The following is a 22,371-nucleotide window of genomic DNA, read 5'->3' on the forward strand; positions in this document are numbered from 1 at the left end:
TCTGATGTAAATCTGACCTAGAGCAGCCACAGATCCAGCACATACTTGCTGCATTGATGCTGGTGTACTGATAGACCAGGATCACATTGGCCCCACTGAGCTGTTACCTCATCCTCTGTGCCTACCAGCCACAAAGCTCTGTTCAAGCACCTGGTCATCACCTGTTGCATCTGCTCATATCTGAATGGGGTACTTCCATGAACAACAAGAAGGAAGAGGTTAGTCTCTTCCCCTCCTTGCTGGTTGCATGGGCACTGCATTTTGATATCAATAGAAACAACAGCAAGATATTTGGATGGAGCTGACAGAGAACATCGGCAGCAACACTATAGATGAGGTGACAGTCCATTGAAGCCAATATGGTCCTGGCCTGTCTGGACACTAATCCTGGATTTAACATTTATTCTGGGGCATATTTACATTGTAGTAACTAGCCCAGTGTATTGTCACTCCATTCTGGTATCAGCAAACATGATGGCAAAAAGCAGGTATTTGAACAGAGCTGGTTTGGAGTAGCAGCCATGGCACGTAAGAGAAGCCATCCTCTTTCCCCTACACAGATCAGGTTGAAGGTGGTGGAGTCCATCTGGTGAGGAACTGGAATTGATCCAGATATTCTGATCACTGCAAAGATCCAGGATATTCCAGTGTTTCCAGCGAACTCTGGAGTATCCTCTAAGGCCCCTTATACACTGCCATATAATGCAAAATATCAAATCCACATTATCTGGTTTGAACTGGATTATCTGAGTCTACACTGCCAGAAAATCCAGTTCAGAGTAGATAATCTGGATTTTATATGGCAGTTTAGAAGGGGCCCAACTTTGCCTATAATGGGCCAACATTAATTTTTAAAAAAAACTCAAGATACTAACCCTCTGTCTCCACTATGCATTGTGGAGACAGATAGCAGTGGATTTGTGGTGAGTCCAGTTTTTTAGCAAGTGTAAATAAATCTGAAGAGACCTGGGAACCAACAAAAAGACCACAGCCTAGATAGCCAACAAGCTTTCTAGGGAAAGTATTTTATATCAGCGTACCACTGTTGAAAAGTCCTTCTCTCCACTAAACATCAGTAACTAGGGCCCCATCTACACTGCCAAATAAAAACCAGATTATCATTTTTGTAATCTGGATTATATGGCAGAGTAAATCCAGCCTATATAACATAAGATATTGTTTGTTATTCAAAAGAAGAATGTTTTCATTGGGTGTATTTATTTTGAAGCAGAGAGTTGCTGTGTTGTGCAAAGATGGGATGCTTTGTTGTTGATTCTGGTTGTAGGTGCACTGCAAAATTATAGCATGTTGATATCACATTAACTGCCAGTGCTCACTACTATGGAATGCTAAGATTTGTAATTTTGTTAGATGTTTACCCTTCTCTGTCACAGCAAACTACAAACCCCGAGATTCTATAGGATGGAGCTATGGCCGCTAGTGTGGCATCAAACTGCTATACTTCTGCAGTGTGGATACAACCTTTGTAAACCAATTCCCACATCCATATATACTTACAGAGATTAAACAGCTACATTTACATTACTTTTGCCCAACAAGTGGGCATTTGTTTTCATCACTCTACCTACCTTGGAAGGTTTGTGTATATTTTTTACAAAGCTCAACTTTCCATTGGAAACTTAAAGAATTTGACCGATTTCTCAACAACATAAAGCTTCCTTCTGAAGTTGTAAACAAAATTCAGTCTAGCCTTCAATGTTCAAAATTCCAGGTATAGTGAAAACACTCATTAAAGTTTGGCACATTTTGAGGATCTTTAACCATTCTGAAGTGTCATGGGAGGATTTAAACCTGCCAGAAGAAACTTATCTTTAGGTGGGAAACTTTTGCTCAGTTTCAATACCTGGACAGCACTCTAGCTCTGTGTCACAATAAGCATTCAAACAGTTAAAATCTGTTGAGAAATGCAAAATATTTTTAATGAAACTCAGCGAAAATGAGCTTAGAAAAGTTCCCTTTTTAAGGCTCAGCTTCACACTCTAACTAAATTACAGATGTCATTATTTTACATATTACCCAATATATAAATATGTAAATATATGAGTAAACACTTATATACATTCCTGCCCACATTGTGTCACAGCCAAGTCAAATATGAGTTGCGTTATACTACTGGGGAAGCACTTTATCTGGGCAGTTAATAGTTAATCTATGGCATGCAAAGTGTGCATATTATTATTACAACAAAGAATTGGCAGCTGCCGAAGGAAAAGGGCTTGTGCCTCTGCCGTTCAAACTTGTCAGTCAACTCATGCCAGTTCTGGACGTCTGCTTCCCCAGCACTCCCTCATTACATGTGTCTGTCTGAGCCGACTTGCTCATCTGTTTGGAGACACACTGCATAAATCGGGAATTCTCCCTCCTCTGTGGAATCACAACCCTTTCCTGAAGCATCTGCCTTACCAGCCTCCTCCGTCTTTTCCTTAAGGGTGCTCCTGTTTGCTTATGCATTTGTCTCCCAGCTGCTTTCACAACCTCTACATTTGATTTCTAGAATGGAAGAAGCCGAACTGCTGAAAGAAAGATTGCAGGCCATCACGGTAAGTGTTTATCGTGATTACATATGTATAATGCTGCTTTAGAGAATCATTAGCAAAGCTAGAGCACTTCTCTCCAGACTGTCTGAGATCCTTTGTTTCTGTTCTTATTTGGTTTGCCTTTGGAGACAGCAAACTTTGGGGATTCAGCATAATTCTCTGTGTGAATGACACTTTTGGAGTGTATATGATTTGACAGTTAGATCTGGGTGCTTGAATGCAGCCAACGTGGGATTCATGCTATGTTTTATATCAGGCATATGCGATGCTGTCATTAAGGCTGAGGCTGGGTGAGCATGCCTGCCTGGCTGCCTGCATTTGAAGGTCAAAAAGCTAGGGAAATGCTAGAGCGGAATAATTTCTTAATACAAAGAGAAGCACACAGGACACTAAGCATTTTGCTTTAGTTAAATGAGTTGGTAGTTTATGTGAACTCCAAAGTTTTTAGAAAAGAGCACACAGGGTGATATTCAAACCAATTCATATGGTGGTCAGATGACATTATGCAGTAAAAATATATGTGAAGCAGTTGAATGAAGCAGATTCAGAAGTGGGTGGAGATTATTTTAGAGGAGAAAGATATGAGGCACTCACTTCAGCAATGAAAAAATGCCTCCAACACATGCTATAGTCCTCACATTCTCACGCTAATTGTTGTTGTGTGCTTTCAAATTGTTTCCTGTTTATGGAGACCCCAAGGCAAACTTAACACCGGATTTTAGGAGGCTGAGAGTGTGTCACTTACCCAAGGTCATCTAGTGGGTTTCTATTTTGCTGAATCGAACCCTGGCCGCTGGTTCTCAGGGTTATTACTTTATCATTTTATTCATTTATATATTTATTTATTTATATATTTATTTATTTATATATTTGATTTATATACCGCTTTTCTCACCCCTAGGGGGACTCAAAACATAATCACAACATAATCAATGGCAAAGATTCAATGCCTCACATCCATATAAAAGAAAAAAAAACACATTACAGGCCTTAAAACAATCACATATAACTATAAATTAAAATCATTTAAAAACTATACAAACCATCAGACATAACCATAAAATATTAAACATTAATATATATAGACATTGCATCGATCACATGGTTTCCTTTAGCTGCTTGCGTATTGCTATCATTTGTCGAATGCCTACTTGCACAGCCAAGTTTTGAGCTGTTTCGTGAACACCAGGAGGAAGGAGGCCGATCTTATCTCACTGAGGGGGGAGTTCCACAGTTGAAGGGCCACCAACGAGAAAGCCCTGTCTTTTGTCCCCACCAATCGTACCTGTGAAGGTGGCAGGACAGAGAGCAGAACCTCCTCAACCGATCTTAATGTGCTAACTGGTTCATAAAGGGATATGTATTCAGACAGGTAAGCTGGACTGGAAAGATTTAGGGCTTTATAGGCTGAAACCAGCACTTTGAATTGTGCATGGAAGCAGACTAGCAGCCAGTGGAGATGACACAACAGGGGGGTTGTACACTCCTTGTATGCTGCTCCAATAAGCAACCTGGCTGCCACCCGTTGGACTATTTGAAGCTTCCAAACAGTCTTCAAAGGCAATCCCAGTTAGAGGGCATTGCAGTAGTCTATTTAAGATATATTGTTAAGTACCCTTTAGAAATACTGGAGCTAATGATAAAATTACAAATAAATTGAAGATTATAATTACAATTAAAACATGAAAACATGGATTAAAAACACACAAAAAGAACAATAAAAAGAAACAATTCCCCAAAGCCTGCCTTAATTAAAAAAGGGCCTTTCTCTGGCCAAGGAATGACAACTTGGAGAGTGTGAACTAACCTTCCTTAGCAGAGAATTCCAAAACTTGGGCATAACAACTGAGAAGGCCTAGGAGACCATTCAAGCTAAGAAATTAGCTTTTCTTTTAGAACAAGGTTTTGATTGGCAGTTAGCTTTGTCATGCAGTAATATTCATAATCAGAGAGAACACTTCTGAAGTTTAGGCACAACTTCCTTTGCTAAAGAACACTTCAAACTTTGGGTTGATTTGGATTTTTATATATTTATGTTGTTCTCAATATGAACCAAGAGGCAAATCTTAAAAGTCATGGAATAATGGGTTACAATGATTTTCTTTAATGTGAGTTTAGCCTCAGTTCAGCCCACCCACATAGAGCAAAGGCTCCTCCTTGGCAAAATGATGTCAGCCCCAGGTTGTGTAGGCAACCTTGCAAATATAACCTCACTGTATAATCTGCAATATTTTTTGTAATTATTCCAGCAAGGAGAGAATGTGGGTTCCTCCCCCCACCCCCATTATTGTATTTAAGTTTTGTTAAAATGTGATGGAGGGTTTCAGACAAAATATTTCTCTGGGGGAAAAGGTATGGGGTTAAAAATTAAAAAACAAGATAGCCTTGCTAAGGTCGGTCTTACTATTAAGCAACATGGCAAAATTATCTGAGGACGCATCCAGACAGCCCTTTAAAAGCAGGAGCTCCTGTATTTTAAAATGGAGCATCCAGATGATGTCCCACAGAAAATCAAATTCATTTGCCATAAAGCAGGAAAACTATTTTGTAGTGAATTAATTTGTTAGTGGGTTTGTTCCCCACCTTCTTGAAAGGCATGGGGTAAACCCACTATGACTGCTGTCAAGACTGGCCAATCAGAATTCCTAGATCAGCCTGGAAAATGCGAGAGGGCTCTAACCCCATCCCCAACCCAAAAAAAATCCCTTTTAAAAATAAAAGAATTTGCCTGGCTTCCATTAGCGTGGTGCTGGAGCTCTCTTGGCACATAGGAATTAAGCGCCAGAAGGAAGAAAATCGCACTTGCCCCCCACCTTCTCCTAGCTCATCATTCCTACATGTCAGAAGAGCTCCAGCAACATACTAATGGAGGCTAGGTAAGTTATTTCATTTTTTTAAAGGGGGGTTGGGGGGAATGGGGGCTTTCTCCCTGTTCTCCTAGTAGGGGGAGCATTTGCACAGCTTCGGCTCGTGCGCCAGCTGCGCCCGTACCTCGGGAAGTCGGACTTGGCCACGGTAGTCCACGCTCTGGTCACATCCCGCATAGATTACTGCAACGCGCTCTACGTGGGGCTGCCCTTGAAGACTGCCCGGAAGCTCCAGATGGTCCAGCGCTCGGCAGCCAGGTTGCTAACAGGAGCAGCTCTCAGGGAGCATACCACTCCTCTGTTGAGCCAGCTCCACTGGCTGCCAATTCCCTACCGGGCACAATTCAAGGTGCTGGCATTAGCCTACAAAGCCCTAAACGGTTCCGGCCCCACCTACCTCTCCGAACGCATCTCCTCCTATGAACCGACACGGACATTAAGATCGTCCGGGGAGGCCCTGCTCTCGGTTCCGCCTGCGTCACAGGCACGGTTGGCGGGAACGAGAGACAGGGCCTTCTCGGTGGTGGCCCCTCGGTTATGGAATGCCCTACCAAGCGACATCAGACAGGCCCCTTCGTTGCTGGCATTTAGGAAGAAGCTCAAAACCTGGCTTTTTGAGCAAGCGTTTGGCTAATCAGCGCAATTGTACACAGAATGACGGTAAACTGAACATAGGAACGGTATAAGGATATGAGACTGGATCTTGGTTGCGATCGAGGCACTGTATGAATGGTTGTGTGTTTGTTATTGGGTATGCTGTGTTTTAATTGTTATTGTTGTGGTAATTAATATTGTGTAAACCGCATTGAGTCACCTATTATAGGTTGAGAAACGCGGTATAGAAATAAAGCAAATAAATAAATAAATAAATACCGGGAAAACATGTAGACAATACCTGTGGAAAGCACTGGTTTTTTGGTGGAGTGAGGACTACAGTTTGCCTCGACTCGAGTTTTTTGAACCTGGATTAAAGCGGACTTTACCGCTGTCTGGAATCACGCTGAGATAGCAGATGCTATCTTTTACACCACATACTTATAGCACTATGATTCTACATTAACTTCCATGGTAATATTTTATAGAATCCTAGAATATAGGGAGATGCATGTAGAAAGATCATCCAGAGAACTCCTCTGGAGCCTAACCAAACTACAAACTCAAGGATTCCATTGGATGCATCTATGGCATCTATAAGCATATATATGGCATATATATACCATCTATAAGTGGTATTATAGTGCTGTAATTAAGTAGTGTGGAAGGACCCCATTTATGTGGCAGTTCTTCTTGAGCATCGGTTTTCCAACCTGGAAGTTGTCCTGATCCCTAAAATAATCTTTTGTTGCTGCCCTCCCATTAACTTCTGTATGTGGAATGGGAGAGGAGGATGTTGTCCTTTCCTTTGCCTCAGGCAATGAAATATCTTGAACTGGTCATGAGACTCATATGAATATTCTGAGAGTCAACAAACTACTGAAATAAATATTTGAAGAGTCAGCTGAGGGGAAGTGAGAGAGATCTTGTTCAGACACCTTAGAAATATTAAGAACATGTGCTATTTAATGTGCAAAAGTTAGAGAAAGTGAGCTCATTCAGCAGCAAAAAAAAAAACCCACAAACTTCCCTGCTCATAGGTATATCTAGAAGCACACCTATCTAGCAATTGGAGAGTTTGCTCAGTTTGATGCTTTACTCTATTAATGACTGGATTATTTCAAGGCTATCTGCAGACATTTACTAGGAAAAGAAAGCCTGAGGTTCAGAGATTGGTAGCAGGATCAAATTCTTGAATTCTGGATTAACTGAACCACTCAAAACTGCTACCAGGATGTACCTCAGTAAACAAACTCTAAAAATAGAACTCACTAGAGATCAACAATATACCAGCTATCATTCTTTGCTCAAATTTGTCAGCTGCCAATGTGTTAGAGAAGTAGAGGCTTGAGCTATTGCAAAGGATATAAACATTATAGGGACAAATGTAAATATTAGACTATCAAATTATTTACTTGTTTATATTTACCTTTGAGTGTGCTCAAGATTACTCCTATCTGCAAAGAATATTCTTCTTTAAGTTTTGAGCAGATAGTGAAAATTGGCCCAAGCCTGCTTGATAATTCATATCTAACCAAAACTGCCTCTTATCAACCTAACTTGTTTTACTTGGTTTTATATTTAAATTGATTGTTTTTAAATTGTATTTTATGTCTTTGATATTGACTGTAAACTGCTTCAAGTCGCCTGTGGGTTGAGAGGGGCGGTATATAAATGTAATTTTTAAAAACTTCTCTTGAATCCCCCCTTTTTGTTTCTCTGGTATGCTAGTAAATGCATAAAGAACATAGATATTTTTGAGATAATGATAAAATAGCTCTTGGAATTAGATCAAATGAATTAGAGTTTGGGGTTTTTTTTTCTAATTATCGTTCACTGAAACAAAATTATTCAACAAAAATAATGTTCAAAATGCATGACTAAGATAAACATCCTTCATGTGGTCTTTTGTTTATTCTTTTGCTTATGCTGATATAGACACTTTATCTGAAAAAAAAAACCCCAAATGCCTGCTTTCCAAAAGTGTACTGAGCGTTGTTTTCAACATACAGCATGCTTGACCTTTTCTTTTCCTAAGGATGCATTGGAATTGTAGTTCTGTCTCATTGTTTACAGCTTTCGAAGGGTGCATCTACATTGCCATATAATGCAGTGTAAGTCACATTAGCCAGATGCATCCACAGAATACAGGCAGGCTAATGTGACTGAATCCAGGGTAAGCCATTTAATGTGGCTGCACTCAGGATTCAAACCCCTCCCCTCCCCCAGGAAAGTTTGACTTCTGCTCCAGGATTTGGATCTTCCCTTGTGTTGGGGCTGCGGGGACAGCCGTCACATTCCTCAGGTTCAAGGCAGCCCAGAGAGGTGGGATGGCAATCCCTTCCTAACCTCTGCATCCCCCAATCTTTCCCCAGAGAAGAAGAAAAAGCATCTACTGCAAGATATCATCCTCCTTTTTTCTGGTTTCAAGTCATGTGACTGGCAAAGGAACCAGGAAAGAGGAGAAGGGAGGCAACTCAGGACAACCTTGTCTGGCATCAATGCAGCTTGGAACCAACATTTTTCATGGCACATTATGTGCCTGTGTAGAAGGGCTTGAAGTTAGTGCATTCTATGATGCTTTAACTACACTATAGTTCACAGGATTCTTAGATGAAACCATGGCAGTTATGTGTGTCTACTGCATTATCCTATTGACTCAAATCTAATGCTCACTTTTTTGGCTAAATTATCTTGCCAGAATTAAGGTGCACAATTGGTTTGCTTTATACAGCAATCCTACCACTTCATCACACAGGGTATTTTTAGAATTCTAGGATGCTTCCCCTTCAGTCCAGTGGTAGCTCATCACACCAGGTCAGGAGACCCCACCCACAACCAGAGTGGAAGCATCGTAGGAAGCTTCCCTCCAAACACGAGAACCTGCCTGTGTTGTGGTAGCTCCAATGGAGGTAGCACAGATCCGTGTGACTTTGGCAATGCTTCCCCCATATGATGGGAGAAGCATTGCTGCGAGGGAATGACGGATTCACCCCACTGCCCCTCAGTTCACTAGCAAAGCCGCTAATGTGAAAAGGTCCTTAGTTCTTAACCAAAGCAAAAGGGAAGCTGCTTTAGGAGTACCTGGAGCACCTATTTGAAGGACACCATCTCTGATTTAATTGCCATGGATCAATTATATGCAATTCTAGTTTGGCGAGCTTCTGCATTATTTAGCAGAAAAGGCTCAAGGCCTTATTTAACTATTGCCCCCATGATTCCATAACATTGAACCAAAGGAATTAAAGTGGATTCATTCTACAGCATAGATGCATCCCAAGGTGTTCTTTCCCATTGCTGGAAGCTACACTTTTGTTTTTAAAAAAGAAATTCCAAGCATGCAGCAACTGTAATGCATATCTTTTTGGCCAAATTATAAGAGTGCATTTTTTGCCACTGCACATTGCATTCAGCAGCAAACTTTTTGGTTGCAGGGTTTTGAAAATTGAAGTGTACATGATTTGATGGTGCATGAGACTCAAGTAAATATAGTATGTGGCAGTGTAGATTCAGCCCATGACTCCAGAGGCAGTATTATAGCTAATGCTATCTATAAGTTTGTCTTCATATTTTCCTACTGTCTTCTACCTTACTTAACATAACAGTGTTTTGGAACAAGTCATGTCTTCTCATGATGAGATCAATGTAGGATAGCCTTAATTTGGTGATCTTGGCTTGTAGTGAGAATTCAGACCTGATTTGTTCTAAAACTCATTCATTTGTCTTTTTAGTAGTTCACAGTATCCATAGTTCTTTCTCCAGCATTGCATTTCAGATGCATTGATTTTCTTCCTATCAGCTTTCACTGTCCAGCACTATACAAAGAAATGAAAAATACAATGGAATGAACAATTCTAATTTTACTATTCAATAGTATACGCTTTAGGATCTTATCTAGTTCCTTCAAGCTACATTCTGTGAACATCTTTCTACTTTTTTCTTATCATTCTCTATTTGAGATTAATGCATTCCTCTTTCTAGCAGTTTAAAACAACTCCCTAGCACCACGTCCCCAATTCTAAAACCTTTTTGTGACCATTATACCTCTTTTCAGTCTGCAAAAGTGCTTAATTGCATGTGAAATCATAATTATAGCATATTTGTCACCTTTGTTTCTCACCATTCAGGCCCAGCAAAATGAAACTTCATTTTATTTAACATCTCACAAGGATAATGTTACTGGCATGTCTTCCTTTTTCTTGAAACCTTTCTTATAGCACTTAGTTCCAATTTCAAAGGTGAATCAGGTAAGATACAGAGTGGTAGCTCTGAGAAATTTCTAAGCAAATTTCTACACCTATAATCACAATAATGAGGAGCTATGACTTAATCGGTCCTCCTTCAAACTATGGCTCATACCACTTTCAATTACTGTTAGTTTTATAAACTGCCACCAGCTGCCTGCAAAAATGCCACAGGTTACTCAAAAGTTTCCAGCAAACTCAAGAGTATCCCCTGATTTTTCTTAAAGCAGGGCAAAGCTAGTTTAAAGCTAAAAGGCACAGAATACTCACCAGGAGTAGCTGTGCATCATGAAGACAGTCAGACTTCCATTCACAGTGAACCCAGGGTTTTTGCTTTTTGTAGGCACACTCCTAATATGTGAAAGTGCAAAGCCCACTGTCCTGGTTTTCTTCCCCTTCCCCAATCCCGAAGCCAGCTATGACTTCAATAGGTTTTAATAAAGGTTTAACATTTTGCTTTTATGAACTTTTACATATCAGAACTACAACCAATGTGAATGCTAGTTGCATTCACATTAACCACATTACTTTTGTTTGTTTGGGGAGGAAGTTGCCATAGGGATGGCTCATATTGAGTGGATCATTTGACACACTTGCCATAAGCATAGAGTTATTCTATATATAGGAGCCCCCAGTAGTGCAGTGGGTTAAACCGCTGAGCTGCTAAACTTGTTGACCAAAAGGTCGCAGGCTTGAATCCAGGGAGTGGGGTGAGCTCCCACTGTCAGCCCCTGCTTCTGTCAACCTAGCAGTTTGAAAACTCCTCTCCAGGTGGAAGGTAATGGTGCTCCATGCAGTTATGCCGGCGACATGACGTTGGAGGCATCTATGGACAACACTGGCTCTTCGGCTTAGAAATAGAGATGAGCACCAACCCCCAGAGTCAGACACAACTGGACTTAATGTCAGAGGAAAACCTTTACCTAACCTATTCTATACATAATCCACATTGCACCTGAAGCATATATTCAGCTGAGGCAAGCTCTTTCTCACCAGTAAAGAGCAGGAAAACATGCCACCACAAGCCATGTAAATTAATGCTCTAGCCCTTAAACCTGTCAACTAGATGTGGCAATTTTAAACTAAAGGCATATACAATTATTTCATTAATGACTCGTTCACTTATGCGTTTAGGGGAAACTAGAGGCTTGCAGCCAAAGATTGGGCAGGCGGTTTTTAATTAATGTGTGAATATCAGTCTTACGTTTCTCCCTAGCTTCTGAAATTGTTCTCTCCACATTCTCTTCCATTTCTTTTCTAGTTTTGCTTTACCACTTAACCTCAATATTTCCATTTTCTCTTCTTTAGCTTAGGATCACTAACTTTTACAATATTTCTTTCTTAGGCTTCTTCTTATTCTCATTCCAACCTTTACCAAAAGTCTTCTGCATGCCCTCTACATGGTTGGAGTAGCTTAGTCAATGACAGTCAGAGACTCTGGGATCAGAACTTCTTAGCCAACATCAATATGTATTCCAACATAAGCTAGTCAACAGAGTTACTTTTTCTGCTTTGGTTTAATGAATAAGTTAAGACCACTAGCGTCCTAAACAGCCCCACACATTTCCTTAGAAGAGGGCTGGCTGGATCTATGCTGCTGGCCTCCACTCTATTTCCCATCATCCCTCACCACTGGTAGTACCAGTGGAGCGAATGGATATTAAGATTCCAATAACCATCTGAAGGATCATAAGTTGCTCAACTTTACTATTTTAAATAGTCCTTCAACATATATTAGTAGAGAGCAGGATTGGAGCCCAAAATTATGCGTTTTCATATGACTCTTAGATAAGTCAAGTGTCGTTTCACAGAGAGGAAAAACACAAACACAAGCACCAACTCAGGAAGCCAGCTGTTCTTAGCCATAACTGCCACTTTTCATACCCAACATTCAATGCCATGGTGGAGAGAGTAGAGAGAGTAGAGTGTTTTCTCCAAGTTCTTCCAAAACAAATTAAACTCTTTCTTTCCACCACTTTACTCAGAGAAGGCAACATTTTCTTATTTGATTAAAATGTCTAAACTTATACATGAGTATGTACATTAATTCTGTAAATAATAAAAAATGCTTGCTCTGTTTTAACCTCATATAATTGCACCAATGGTTACATGCCAGTAGGTTTAAATTGCCAATGAACTAAATGTATTATCTAATCAGACATGGGTTTTGTTTCATTTTGTTTTGTTTTTGAGCCTGCTATAGATGAAACTAAAAACATTGTATGTGATTTTTAGGACAAGAGGAAACTGCAAGAAGAAATCACACAGAAACGCCTTAAAGTAGAAGAAGAAAAACTAAGACATCAGCATCTGAAGGTAACTTTTTGAAAACTAAAATAATTTACTGTTTGCCTTGGTTCTTTGGAGATTCATGGCATAAAAAGAAGAAACCAGTGTGCATGCACAGATTTCTGTAAGCTTGATGGTTGGCCATGGAGCACTTGACACAAGTTCATAAAAGAATGGATTACATGAAGGAGAAAAAGATGGAGAGAATGTGAAAGTTGTGTTTATCTGTCAGAATTGTGTCAGTTTATTCACATTTGGGGCAATTACCTAATGGATATTAATTTTATTTCTGTATTAATATCCCAATTTTATCTAGAGAATTGAAGGCTTAGGATCTCATCAGACGGGCCAAGGGAAAGCAGGGGAAAGAGAGGGAAGGTGGAGGAAACCAGTCTTCTCCACTCCCTACCATCTTTCCCTTTCTTCTGGGATGGCCTCCCCTCTCAAGTGGTTTCCTGTCCTTTCCCCACTTCCTCTTCTTCAATGAAGTCACTCTGGGCTCTGTTTCTCCACGCTGCCAAAATGGACCACACAGAATCCCGCCAGAAGTTGGCCTGTGTTATATTATGGACTCCATGGGACTTCATTTTGGCAACATGAAGAAATGGGGAAAAGATGCAGAGAAGGCTGTGCCTGATAAGGTCTTTATACTTCACAAAAATATTGTGAGGTAGGTTCGACTGAAGAACCAATATGGTGTACTGATTTGTGCCTTGGACTACAACTCTGGAGTCCAGAGTTCAGTTCCTTGCCTGTCCATGGAAATCCACCGGGTGAATTTGGCCAGGTCACAAACCCTGAAACAACAAGGTTGCGATACAGGTGCCAAATCACCAAAAGAGCTTCATGGTTAAGAAGTGATTTGAACATCCCTGGTTGTCATCCTATGCTTTAATCCAGTGGTTACCAACCCATGGGTCGCGACCTCAAATGGGGTCATGAAGGGTTTTTTGTGAGGTTACTGGTCAGTGATGAGCTATGAACATTTTCAAAAGGGGAAACAAAAATATCATCTAAATGTCACCATGCTTGTGTTTTGAGTTTCGCTCCTTTTTGTTTGTACCTATCTCTGTAAGACTGGATTTCCACTGCTTCTTCAAATGAAAACCAAAACAAGAAGCAGATTAATGGTGAAAATTACATGGGGATTTTAAGCTTGTCAATGAGTTACAATTACAAACATCGCATTAAATATGTTGTAAGTTAACATAATTTTGAACTACATTATACTGAAAAAATATTTTCTATGTATTCTCATCTACTCTATTTCAAAGCCTATTTTTAATGTATCAAGTTTGCAGGTCACTTTGTCTCTGTAAAATGGAGTCACACCTTGAAAAAGTTGGGAACCTCTGCTCTAACCATGATGCCCCTAACATAAATTCAGTTACAAGTCCCATCTAGAGGTAACCCATTAAATGGGTTGCTGAAATAATTTACATAAGTCAACATGTATGTAAATCCCATTGCTTCAATATTTTTTCTCTTGCTTGATCTAGCAATTGAGTTTTGGCTTGTGTATTTATGTGTAAATCAGCCTTACATGAATCAAGGAAGAAACAATACAGATCAAAGTACAAACGCATGCATAAATCTCAGTGTTTCCTTAACCTTTCTCAGTGTTTCCCTAACATTTAATTTAAGAGGTTTAATCCTCTTGCTTCTTTGGTTTATAGGTGCAATTTGCACTTTATTCATTAGGAAACAATGGACTCTACTAAGAGGCACCAAACACTTCAAAAACCACATAGATAGCAATCTAGATGTGTTGAGTCATGTTGTTTTGCCATTGAAGATGAGATCATGGTCAGAAATAATTCCTTGCTAAAAGTATGGCTGCCGCTTTGCCAACAGGGTGTGTCTGTTTTGGTACTGGCACTTTGCCTTATACACTATAACCATTAGATTCAACAAAACATTGTGCAGAACACCTTGCTGCTATCCTCATATAGTTATGTATTTTATTTGGCAAAAATCTTCAATCAATTAACTTTAATGGATCTTAAAGGAAAAGATGTTCTAAGCCTGTTTCCCACGCATAGGGGAAGCATCTGCAGATTTTACACTCATGTCAAACCTGCCAAGTTCCTTGGTATGGAATCCCAATGACTAACGGATCAAGTAACCAGCCTGACATGAATGGAAAGGCAGGGGAGGGAAGAGAATGACTGAGTCTGTACTCTCATGCCTCAGCATTGCAAGGATAATTTGACATTTCTTGTCGTATTAAACACTGAACCAATTTTTTAAAGTCCATAATGCTCAGTTCTTAACAATACTCAAAAGCATTACACTGTCCTAAAAATATCAGCAATGTATTCCCAGTCCAAGACTTTGGGTAAAATGACTTGGCTGCAAAAATGCAAACACTGCAGAAGTTACACAAATGATTTTGTTAAGTTCCTCCAACTTCTTCAACCTTGAAAAAAATCCAAAATGCAAAGAGCTGGATGACAATGACAATATGTCTACTCTACAGCTCTCTGGCTAATACTTTAGGGTCAGAGTGAGTGCATAAATCATTAGGGATTTATTTATTTATTATTCGAACGTATATGCCGCCACTCCCCTGGGGCTCGGAGCGGCTTACAAGAATGGCTAAAATCTAACACAATTTTAAAACAATTTAAAACAATTTAAAAAACAGCAATATTAAAAATCAAAGGCCTGTCAAAACAGGTATGTCTTACATGCCCTGCGGAAAGCTGATAAGTCCCACAAGGCACGGACTTCAGGTGGCAGAGTATTGCAGAGCGATGGTGCCACTGCTGTAAAGGCTCTGCGTCTGGTTGCTGTTAGACGCAAGGTCTTGACACTGGGAATTTCCAATAGATTTTGGTCCTCAGAACGGAGGGATCTCTGGGGTTGGTAGGGGTGAGGCGGTCCCTCAACAGTATGCTGGTGTATGCCAGCTTGCATTTAACCATTACCAAACCATGGGCGTACCATCTGAACTTTGTTTATCATCAGGATAACTAGAACCGGTTTGTCTCTGACATGCTGGAGAGTAAAACTTGGTTTGACATAGGAATGCCCCCCCCCCCTCTCTTTCTCTCTCTAGCACAGAGAGCTAATGTGGGATTTCTTGCCTTGATATTCTGGGATATAGGGATGTGTGGAAGGGTCCTAAGGCTCCTTCCACACAGTCTTATAACCCAGAATATTAAGGCAGATAATCCCCAATATGTGCTTTGAATTGGGTTGTCTGAGTCCACACTGCCACATAACCCAGTTCAAAGCAGATAATGTGGGATGTTATACAAGTGTGTGGAAGGGGCCATAGGGGCCTTCCACACAGCCCTATATCCCAGAATTTCAAGGCAAGAAATCCCACATTATCTCAGTGTGGACTCAAATCACCCATTTCAAAGCAGATATTGTGGGATTTTCTGCCTTGATATTCTGGGATATAGGGCTGTGTGGAAGGGCCCTAAGAATGCTAGCTATTACTGGTTTGGGAGATCCTAATAAATAAACTACACAAGTAGGAGTGATTCACCTGTATGTAGGAGTAGCATGGCTCAACCCTAGAATTCTGAATCATAACATCTGAAAGCACTTATTAAATCTGTCTGGATCAAATTGCTCAATCTTTATAGTCCCTTTCAATTGTTTGCTGCCACCCCACTGATCTTCAATGTTTATAGTGTGGGCAACACAGCAGGTCTTGCCTCTGATCTGTTCAGACTAGTTGAATAGATACACATGTTAGAATGCACACAAGGATTTTACGGATCTCTAGGGATTCTAGTTTAGTGAGTAACTAGAGCCCTGTGACTGATACTTCTCAATAATCTTGCCTAAACTGCAAGTCCCAGAATCCCATAGGATATCTCTATAGCAGTTAAAGTGAAATTAATGCTGTTCTTGCATAATGTGAAAAAGACCAGTGGTCTCTGTATACTCTGTTCAAATGTTCAGTAGAACATGGCTAAATAGGGAGAGGCCAAGACTAGTGCCCCTACATATGGATGTTTAGATGTAATATAAAAAGGTGATAGGATAACATCTGAAAAGGACTACTGTCTGTTTTTCCATTCTTGTCAATTGCCCAACACACTGTAAGAATAGTCATGTTCCCATTACCCAGATATTGGTCATGAGGGTTTTCCTACAGATAACTTGTGTTCCAACAAGGGCAAACATTGATTCTGAGTAGGGTTTAAGGTAGCAATAACGTACCAACTTCGAGTTTATCAGGCAATTCAGTGAATGCCAATGGTTCATTATACCTTTAATAGTTGTGTAGATGAGTAAATTTCAACACTTGTGACATGTCATGCTGAAATTTCCTCTTCTTCACAACCAGTACATGTACTGGAACCTTCTATACTTTTCTATCCTGCTAGTCTATCCACCACCATTTACTGATGTTGCACAGAATCTTTTGCTGGGAGAAAAGTTGGCTATATATTAATTAAATGAATGAATAAAACTATAAATAAAACTATACAAGTAACTAAAAAGGAGTGAAAAAATTCTTCATCAATTTATGGTAATAATACTATATAGTCGTACATGTGTTATTAGAAAAATACATTAATTGTAACTAGTCATCAGTCGTTAATTTGTTCAAGCTCTCGTTCCAGCAGATAAACAGAAGACTTCTCATTATTATAGACAGTATTTCATTACTATGGAGCCCCCAGTGGTGCAGTGGGGTTCCATAGTAATGTGCCAGCAGGACTGAAGACTGACAGGTCAGAGGTTCAATTTCGGGGAGAGCACGGATGAGCTCCCTCTGCTAGTTCCAGCTCCCCATGCAGGGACATGAGAGAAACCTCCCACAAGGATGATAAAACATCAAAAACATCTGGGTGTCCCTTGAGCAACATCCTTGCAGACAGCCAATTCTCTCATGCCAGAAGTGACTTGTAGTTTCTCAAGTCACTCCTGACACAAACAAAAATAATTACTGAAACTATTTCATTATTAGACAGAATTTCATATTTTTACATAATCTGCAGTGATTTCTTGATCTTTTTACACCCCTTTTACTCAATCCAACAATAAATATTAATAGAATTATTGCTAATAATATTTATTATACTATATAGGAATTAGGAGTACATTGTACTGTTTCGATAAATGTATATATTTTTTAAAAAGCATGCAGCTGCATTCAAGAGACACATAATTAGAAGTTGAAGAATCACTATAGGAACCAGAGTTTTAGTGAGCAGCTGCTCTGCATAATAAAGAAAGGTCAACTCTACTCTTGGTTACATGTCAGAAAGCTAAGAACCAAGGATGTCGCTTTGAATCTCCTACTGACATAAACACCTATCTCACAATCAGGTTCCTGTGTAGTACTTTGAAGATTAGTCTCCAAGCACATGAAAATATGCTTGCTTTTGTTTAATACAATAATTCCCATAGCATCAATAATGAATGAAGCATGGATAAGTAGGATATAACTCAGTCTACTTTAATAGCAATTTGAATTCTTTGTAATTACTGTGTATTGTAAGTGCTAAAAAGATAGACAGTAGTCTGGGCATTGGGTGGTTATGGACAAATTTCAAGCTCTCAGGCTCCATTATGTTCTTTATGATGATGTCAGGATCTATGAACCACTCTAATGCAGGTATTAACCAAATAGTTTAGTTTTAGGACCATGGCTGACTGAGAGACAACATGTTATAGTGATTTGAGTGTTGGATTATGATTTGGAGACCAGGGTTCAAATCCACACTCAGCTATGAAAACCTACTGGGGGCCCTTCCAAACAGCCTCATAATGTGAGACAAAGAAGTGGGTTTTAAAAATGTGGTACCTGTAAGTAAGTCCAAACATGGAGATGTTTGTCCTGGCAAATAGTATCCTGGTGTCCTGAAAGGCTTGTTTGTAAGAGACATGGGGCATCTGCTGAAAGTTGTCTTTTCATTTTTTAAAAAATTGAGTCTCTAAGATGTACAGGACTGAGATGTGGGTATATGAATGTGCACACAAGCAGATTTCTTGTCATTATCTCTCCTCACCCTCCTGCTGCCTTTACATTTGCCCTCTTAAACCCCACATCCCTTTGGGATCACTTGCCTACCATGCTAGTGCCCACTGCAAAAATTCAAGCTCTGTTTAATTTCATAAATTTGAGAACAAAGAAATAGCAGCAGAGCATTTTCATGGGAACTGCTTTCCATTTGTGCTTCCAATTAGCTACCTGTGTATCAGTGGCTCCATCTGCTAACAGCCCTCATCAGCTGTTTTCAAAATGTGCACATGCACTAGAGCAGTCCTCACCAATGTACCACAGCATGTCCCTTGTTTTTCTTGAGTGCAGGGATTTACAGTGATGTGAATATTTACATTTTGGCAGATATTATGGATTATCTGCCTTGATATTCTGGGTTATATGGGCTGTGCAGAAGGGCTCGAAGTCAGAACCAACACCATTGTTTTGTTACTGCCATTGTTCAAACTTTTGGAAGTTTTGAATCCTTGCTGATCTAATGTAAAACACCAAGAGGTGTACAGATACATATATAATCTGAGCTCTTCAGTATAAGTCTCATTGTGTCTTGAACAGTCATCAGCCAAGAAGGTATCTTCACACCACATACTTACAGCATTAATACCACTTTAATTGCCATGTCTATGCCTTATGGAATCTCAGAATTTGTAGTTTTATGAGAGATATAGAATTCTCTTCCCAAAAACGCTATTGTCTCATCAAACTACAAATAACAGGATTCCATAAGTCATGGCAATTGAAGTAATATCAAAGTGCTAAAACTGCACAGTGCAGAAGACACCCATGTTGATGAGTACACAAGAAAAAGCTCTCTTTCTATTGCCATAACTGAGAAATGCTCTCAAAGTTAATTCCTTGTTGACTTTCTGGTATATAATACAATTGAGTCTTGCTTATCTGTCACAATGGCAGGGCTCTACCTTATTCAGGTCGAGATGAACCAAACAAACACCCAGTTGGTGTTAAACAATTTATTTAAAACAGCATTTACTTTCTGGCCGTTTTAATATTCCAAAACATAAAGATAGCTCTCAGCCATGGAATGTAAAACAAAAACGAACAGCAAACACTGTTGCAGGTTCAAGATAACACCATAGTCAAAAGGTCCCATCCAGTGATCAAATGCCAAGAGTTCAATAAGCAAAGTCCAGGGATCAAGAGTCTATACCGTAACCAAAAGCCAGTCCAAAGATTCAAGGTTCCAGGGTTCCAAGAGTACAGGATACAGGTCAGGATGCCTAAAATCCACAAACCTGGGGGGAAACCAGCAGCACCTACCACCAAAATAAGGCAAATACTTTTCTCCCGAAGATCAGTCCCAAGACTAACTCCTTCTATCCAGAAACACTCAGCTGCAACCTATCTCTTGCATGCCTCCACCCTTAATTGCTTTCACCCATGAACTCTTACTTACAGATTACTTAAGAACTAAGACTAACATTAGAACTAAGACTTAGATTAACCCTTCCATCACCAACTGCTTGGTCTACCATCACCAACTACAGAACATGATGCATGACAATCCAACATAAACGGCCTGGCAGAATGTTGGACAAGCAAAAATGTTGGATAATAAGGAGCGATTAAGGAAAAGCCTATTAAACGTCAAATTACATTATGATCTCACTAATTAAGCACCAAAACATCATGTTTTACAACAAATCGGCACGAAAAAGGAGTTCTGTATTTACTGCATTTACGAATTTAGCAAGAAAAAATCACAATGTATTGAAACAGGTGTGGATCCAGGCAAGTGGCAAACTGCATTTGATAATACAGAATATTGGATGAGCAAAGGTTGGATAAGCGAGACTACTGTACATAATATTATATTATGTGACTATAGTGTAACATTATTATTTCATTTTTCAAAAAGAACGATTTTATAATTGACTTCTAAAGTTAATTTCAAAATTTGAATTCTATCTCTTTTTTAAAAAATGATGTTTTAAATCTTATGATTGATTGTTTTGAGCATTACTGGTGGACAGGGAAATAAATAAACACAATAAATATATAGATGTATAAACCCAGAACTACTTATTATCCACGGTATACCATTCTTTGGATTAAACAAGTTATGTAGTATTTTAGTAAGGGGGAGGGAAACATTTGATGACCAAATTATCAATCCCAAAATATTCTCTAGGAATAGAACAATATGATTATCAATAAATGCAAAGACAACAGAAGTGTGTTACGAGCAACATTTTCAGACCAAATATTGGGCGATATCTTCTCTTTCCACAGCTCTGGTTAGGTTGCTTCAATCCATCGTCGCTACTTTTTCCAGTCTATGAATAAAAACTGGATTTCCTGTTGCCACGTAACTGCTAAGGAATAGATTTCTTTACACCTTCAGGGAAGCTTAGAGATGCCTGGTTGCCTAGCAAATACAGTACACTTATCTTTTACAAAATGGTAAATGTTCCGGATTGAGGCTCAAGAAGAAACAGAGTGTTTTCACCATGTACGTAGAAGGATGCCACAAAGACAAAACAGAGGCAGTTAGCATCTGTTGTGACAGTCAGAATAAATTCAGCCTGGGAGAATGTCGAAAAGGGACTTTAGACCAGGTCCATGATGATATTTGAAATCTTATTTTCATAATTCACTCCACCTCACACACTTTTCAGAGCAAGTAAAGATGCATGAAAAAGATAGGGGCAATCTTTCTCCATTTTGCAATGCCGTATCTACAGTATTACCTCTAATGACAGATAATAAGGAAGTAATCATCCCTGCTCTGGTGATTACATGTCTACCAGAATTGCAGCTTCCTCTGTTCCTAGACTAGAAAAAGTCACCAAAGTGCAAATAAAATAAATGTGCCAGGTCAGTCTCACTTAAGCCAGAAGTTTTGGACTTGAGCTACAATCCCAGACTATTTGACCAGTCCTGAGAGATTATGGGAAATGAGGTCCAAAATATCTAAGTAGTGAGATATTGCCCAATACACTTCTGAGTCTCGAAGAACCTTACAAATTCCTGGAAGCATCACAGCTGTATTTGAAATAATTGTAATAACGAATGAATAATGAATGAAACTAACTTGTGATCAAACATTAATACCTCTTTAAAAACTGATGTTTTTTTCAAGATGATCTTGAAGGATGTATAGTACAGACATCATAGGATGTAGCCACCTAAAGAAATAGGTGTCATGTTTTCCTACTTAGAAAACTTATCTGACAAAAATTCCTTGCACCTAACAATGTATTGGAGCCCCCAGTGGTGCATTGGGTTAAAGCGCTGAGCTGCTGAGCTTGTTGACTGAAAGGTCGCAGGTTCGATTCCAGGGAGTAGCGTGAGCTTCCGCTATCAGCCCAACTTCTGCCAACCTAGCAATTCAAAAACATGCAAATGTGAGTAGATCAGTAGGTACTGTTCCGGCGGGAAGGTAACCTCGCTCCATGCAGTCATGCCGGCCATGTGACCTTGGAGGTGTCTATGGACAACACCAGCTCTTCGGCTTAGAAATGGAGATGAGCACCACACCCCAGAGTCAGACATGACTGGACTTAATGTCAGGGGGCAACCTTTACCTTTTTTTACCTAACAATGTATTATATATTATAACAATGTGCTATGCTAATAATATAATATAATATAATATAATATAATATAATATAATATAATATATTGTATATGCATATAATATTTATAATATTATAATGTAATACAATATACTAATAATATGATATTATAATTATATATTTATATTACATGTAATATTACTAATAATATTACAATATAATGGTATAGTACAATATAGTAATATTTAATACTGATATTGTTCTATGCTAATAATATAATATATTGTATGTATATATATCTTGTACGGC

At 39.3% G+C, this 22,371-nt stretch overlaps 1 protein-coding gene across 2 annotated transcripts in view; it reads left to right on the forward strand.

Annotated features, from left to right (window-relative positions):
* PALMD (palmdelphin) overlaps positions 1-22,371 on the forward strand; it is a 71,436-nt gene that overhangs the window by 28,204 nt on the left and 20,861 nt on the right. For both annotated transcript variants that reach the window (XM_060773939.2, XM_060773938.2), the window contains 2 exons: positions 2,516-2,561; positions 12,499-12,579. In XM_060773939.2, coding sequence (XP_060629922.2) covers positions 2,517-2,561; positions 12,499-12,579 — 126 coding nt within the window. In that variant the 5' untranslated portion in view covers position 2,516. The remainder of the gene's footprint in view (positions 1-2,515; positions 2,562-12,498; positions 12,580-22,371) is intronic.

Source organism: Anolis sagrei, chromosome 4 (genome assembly GCF_037176765.1).
Source record: "Anolis sagrei isolate rAnoSag1 chromosome 4, rAnoSag1.mat, whole genome shotgun sequence".
NCBI classification, from domain to species: domain Eukaryota; kingdom Metazoa; phylum Chordata; class Lepidosauria; order Squamata; family Dactyloidae; genus Anolis; species Anolis sagrei.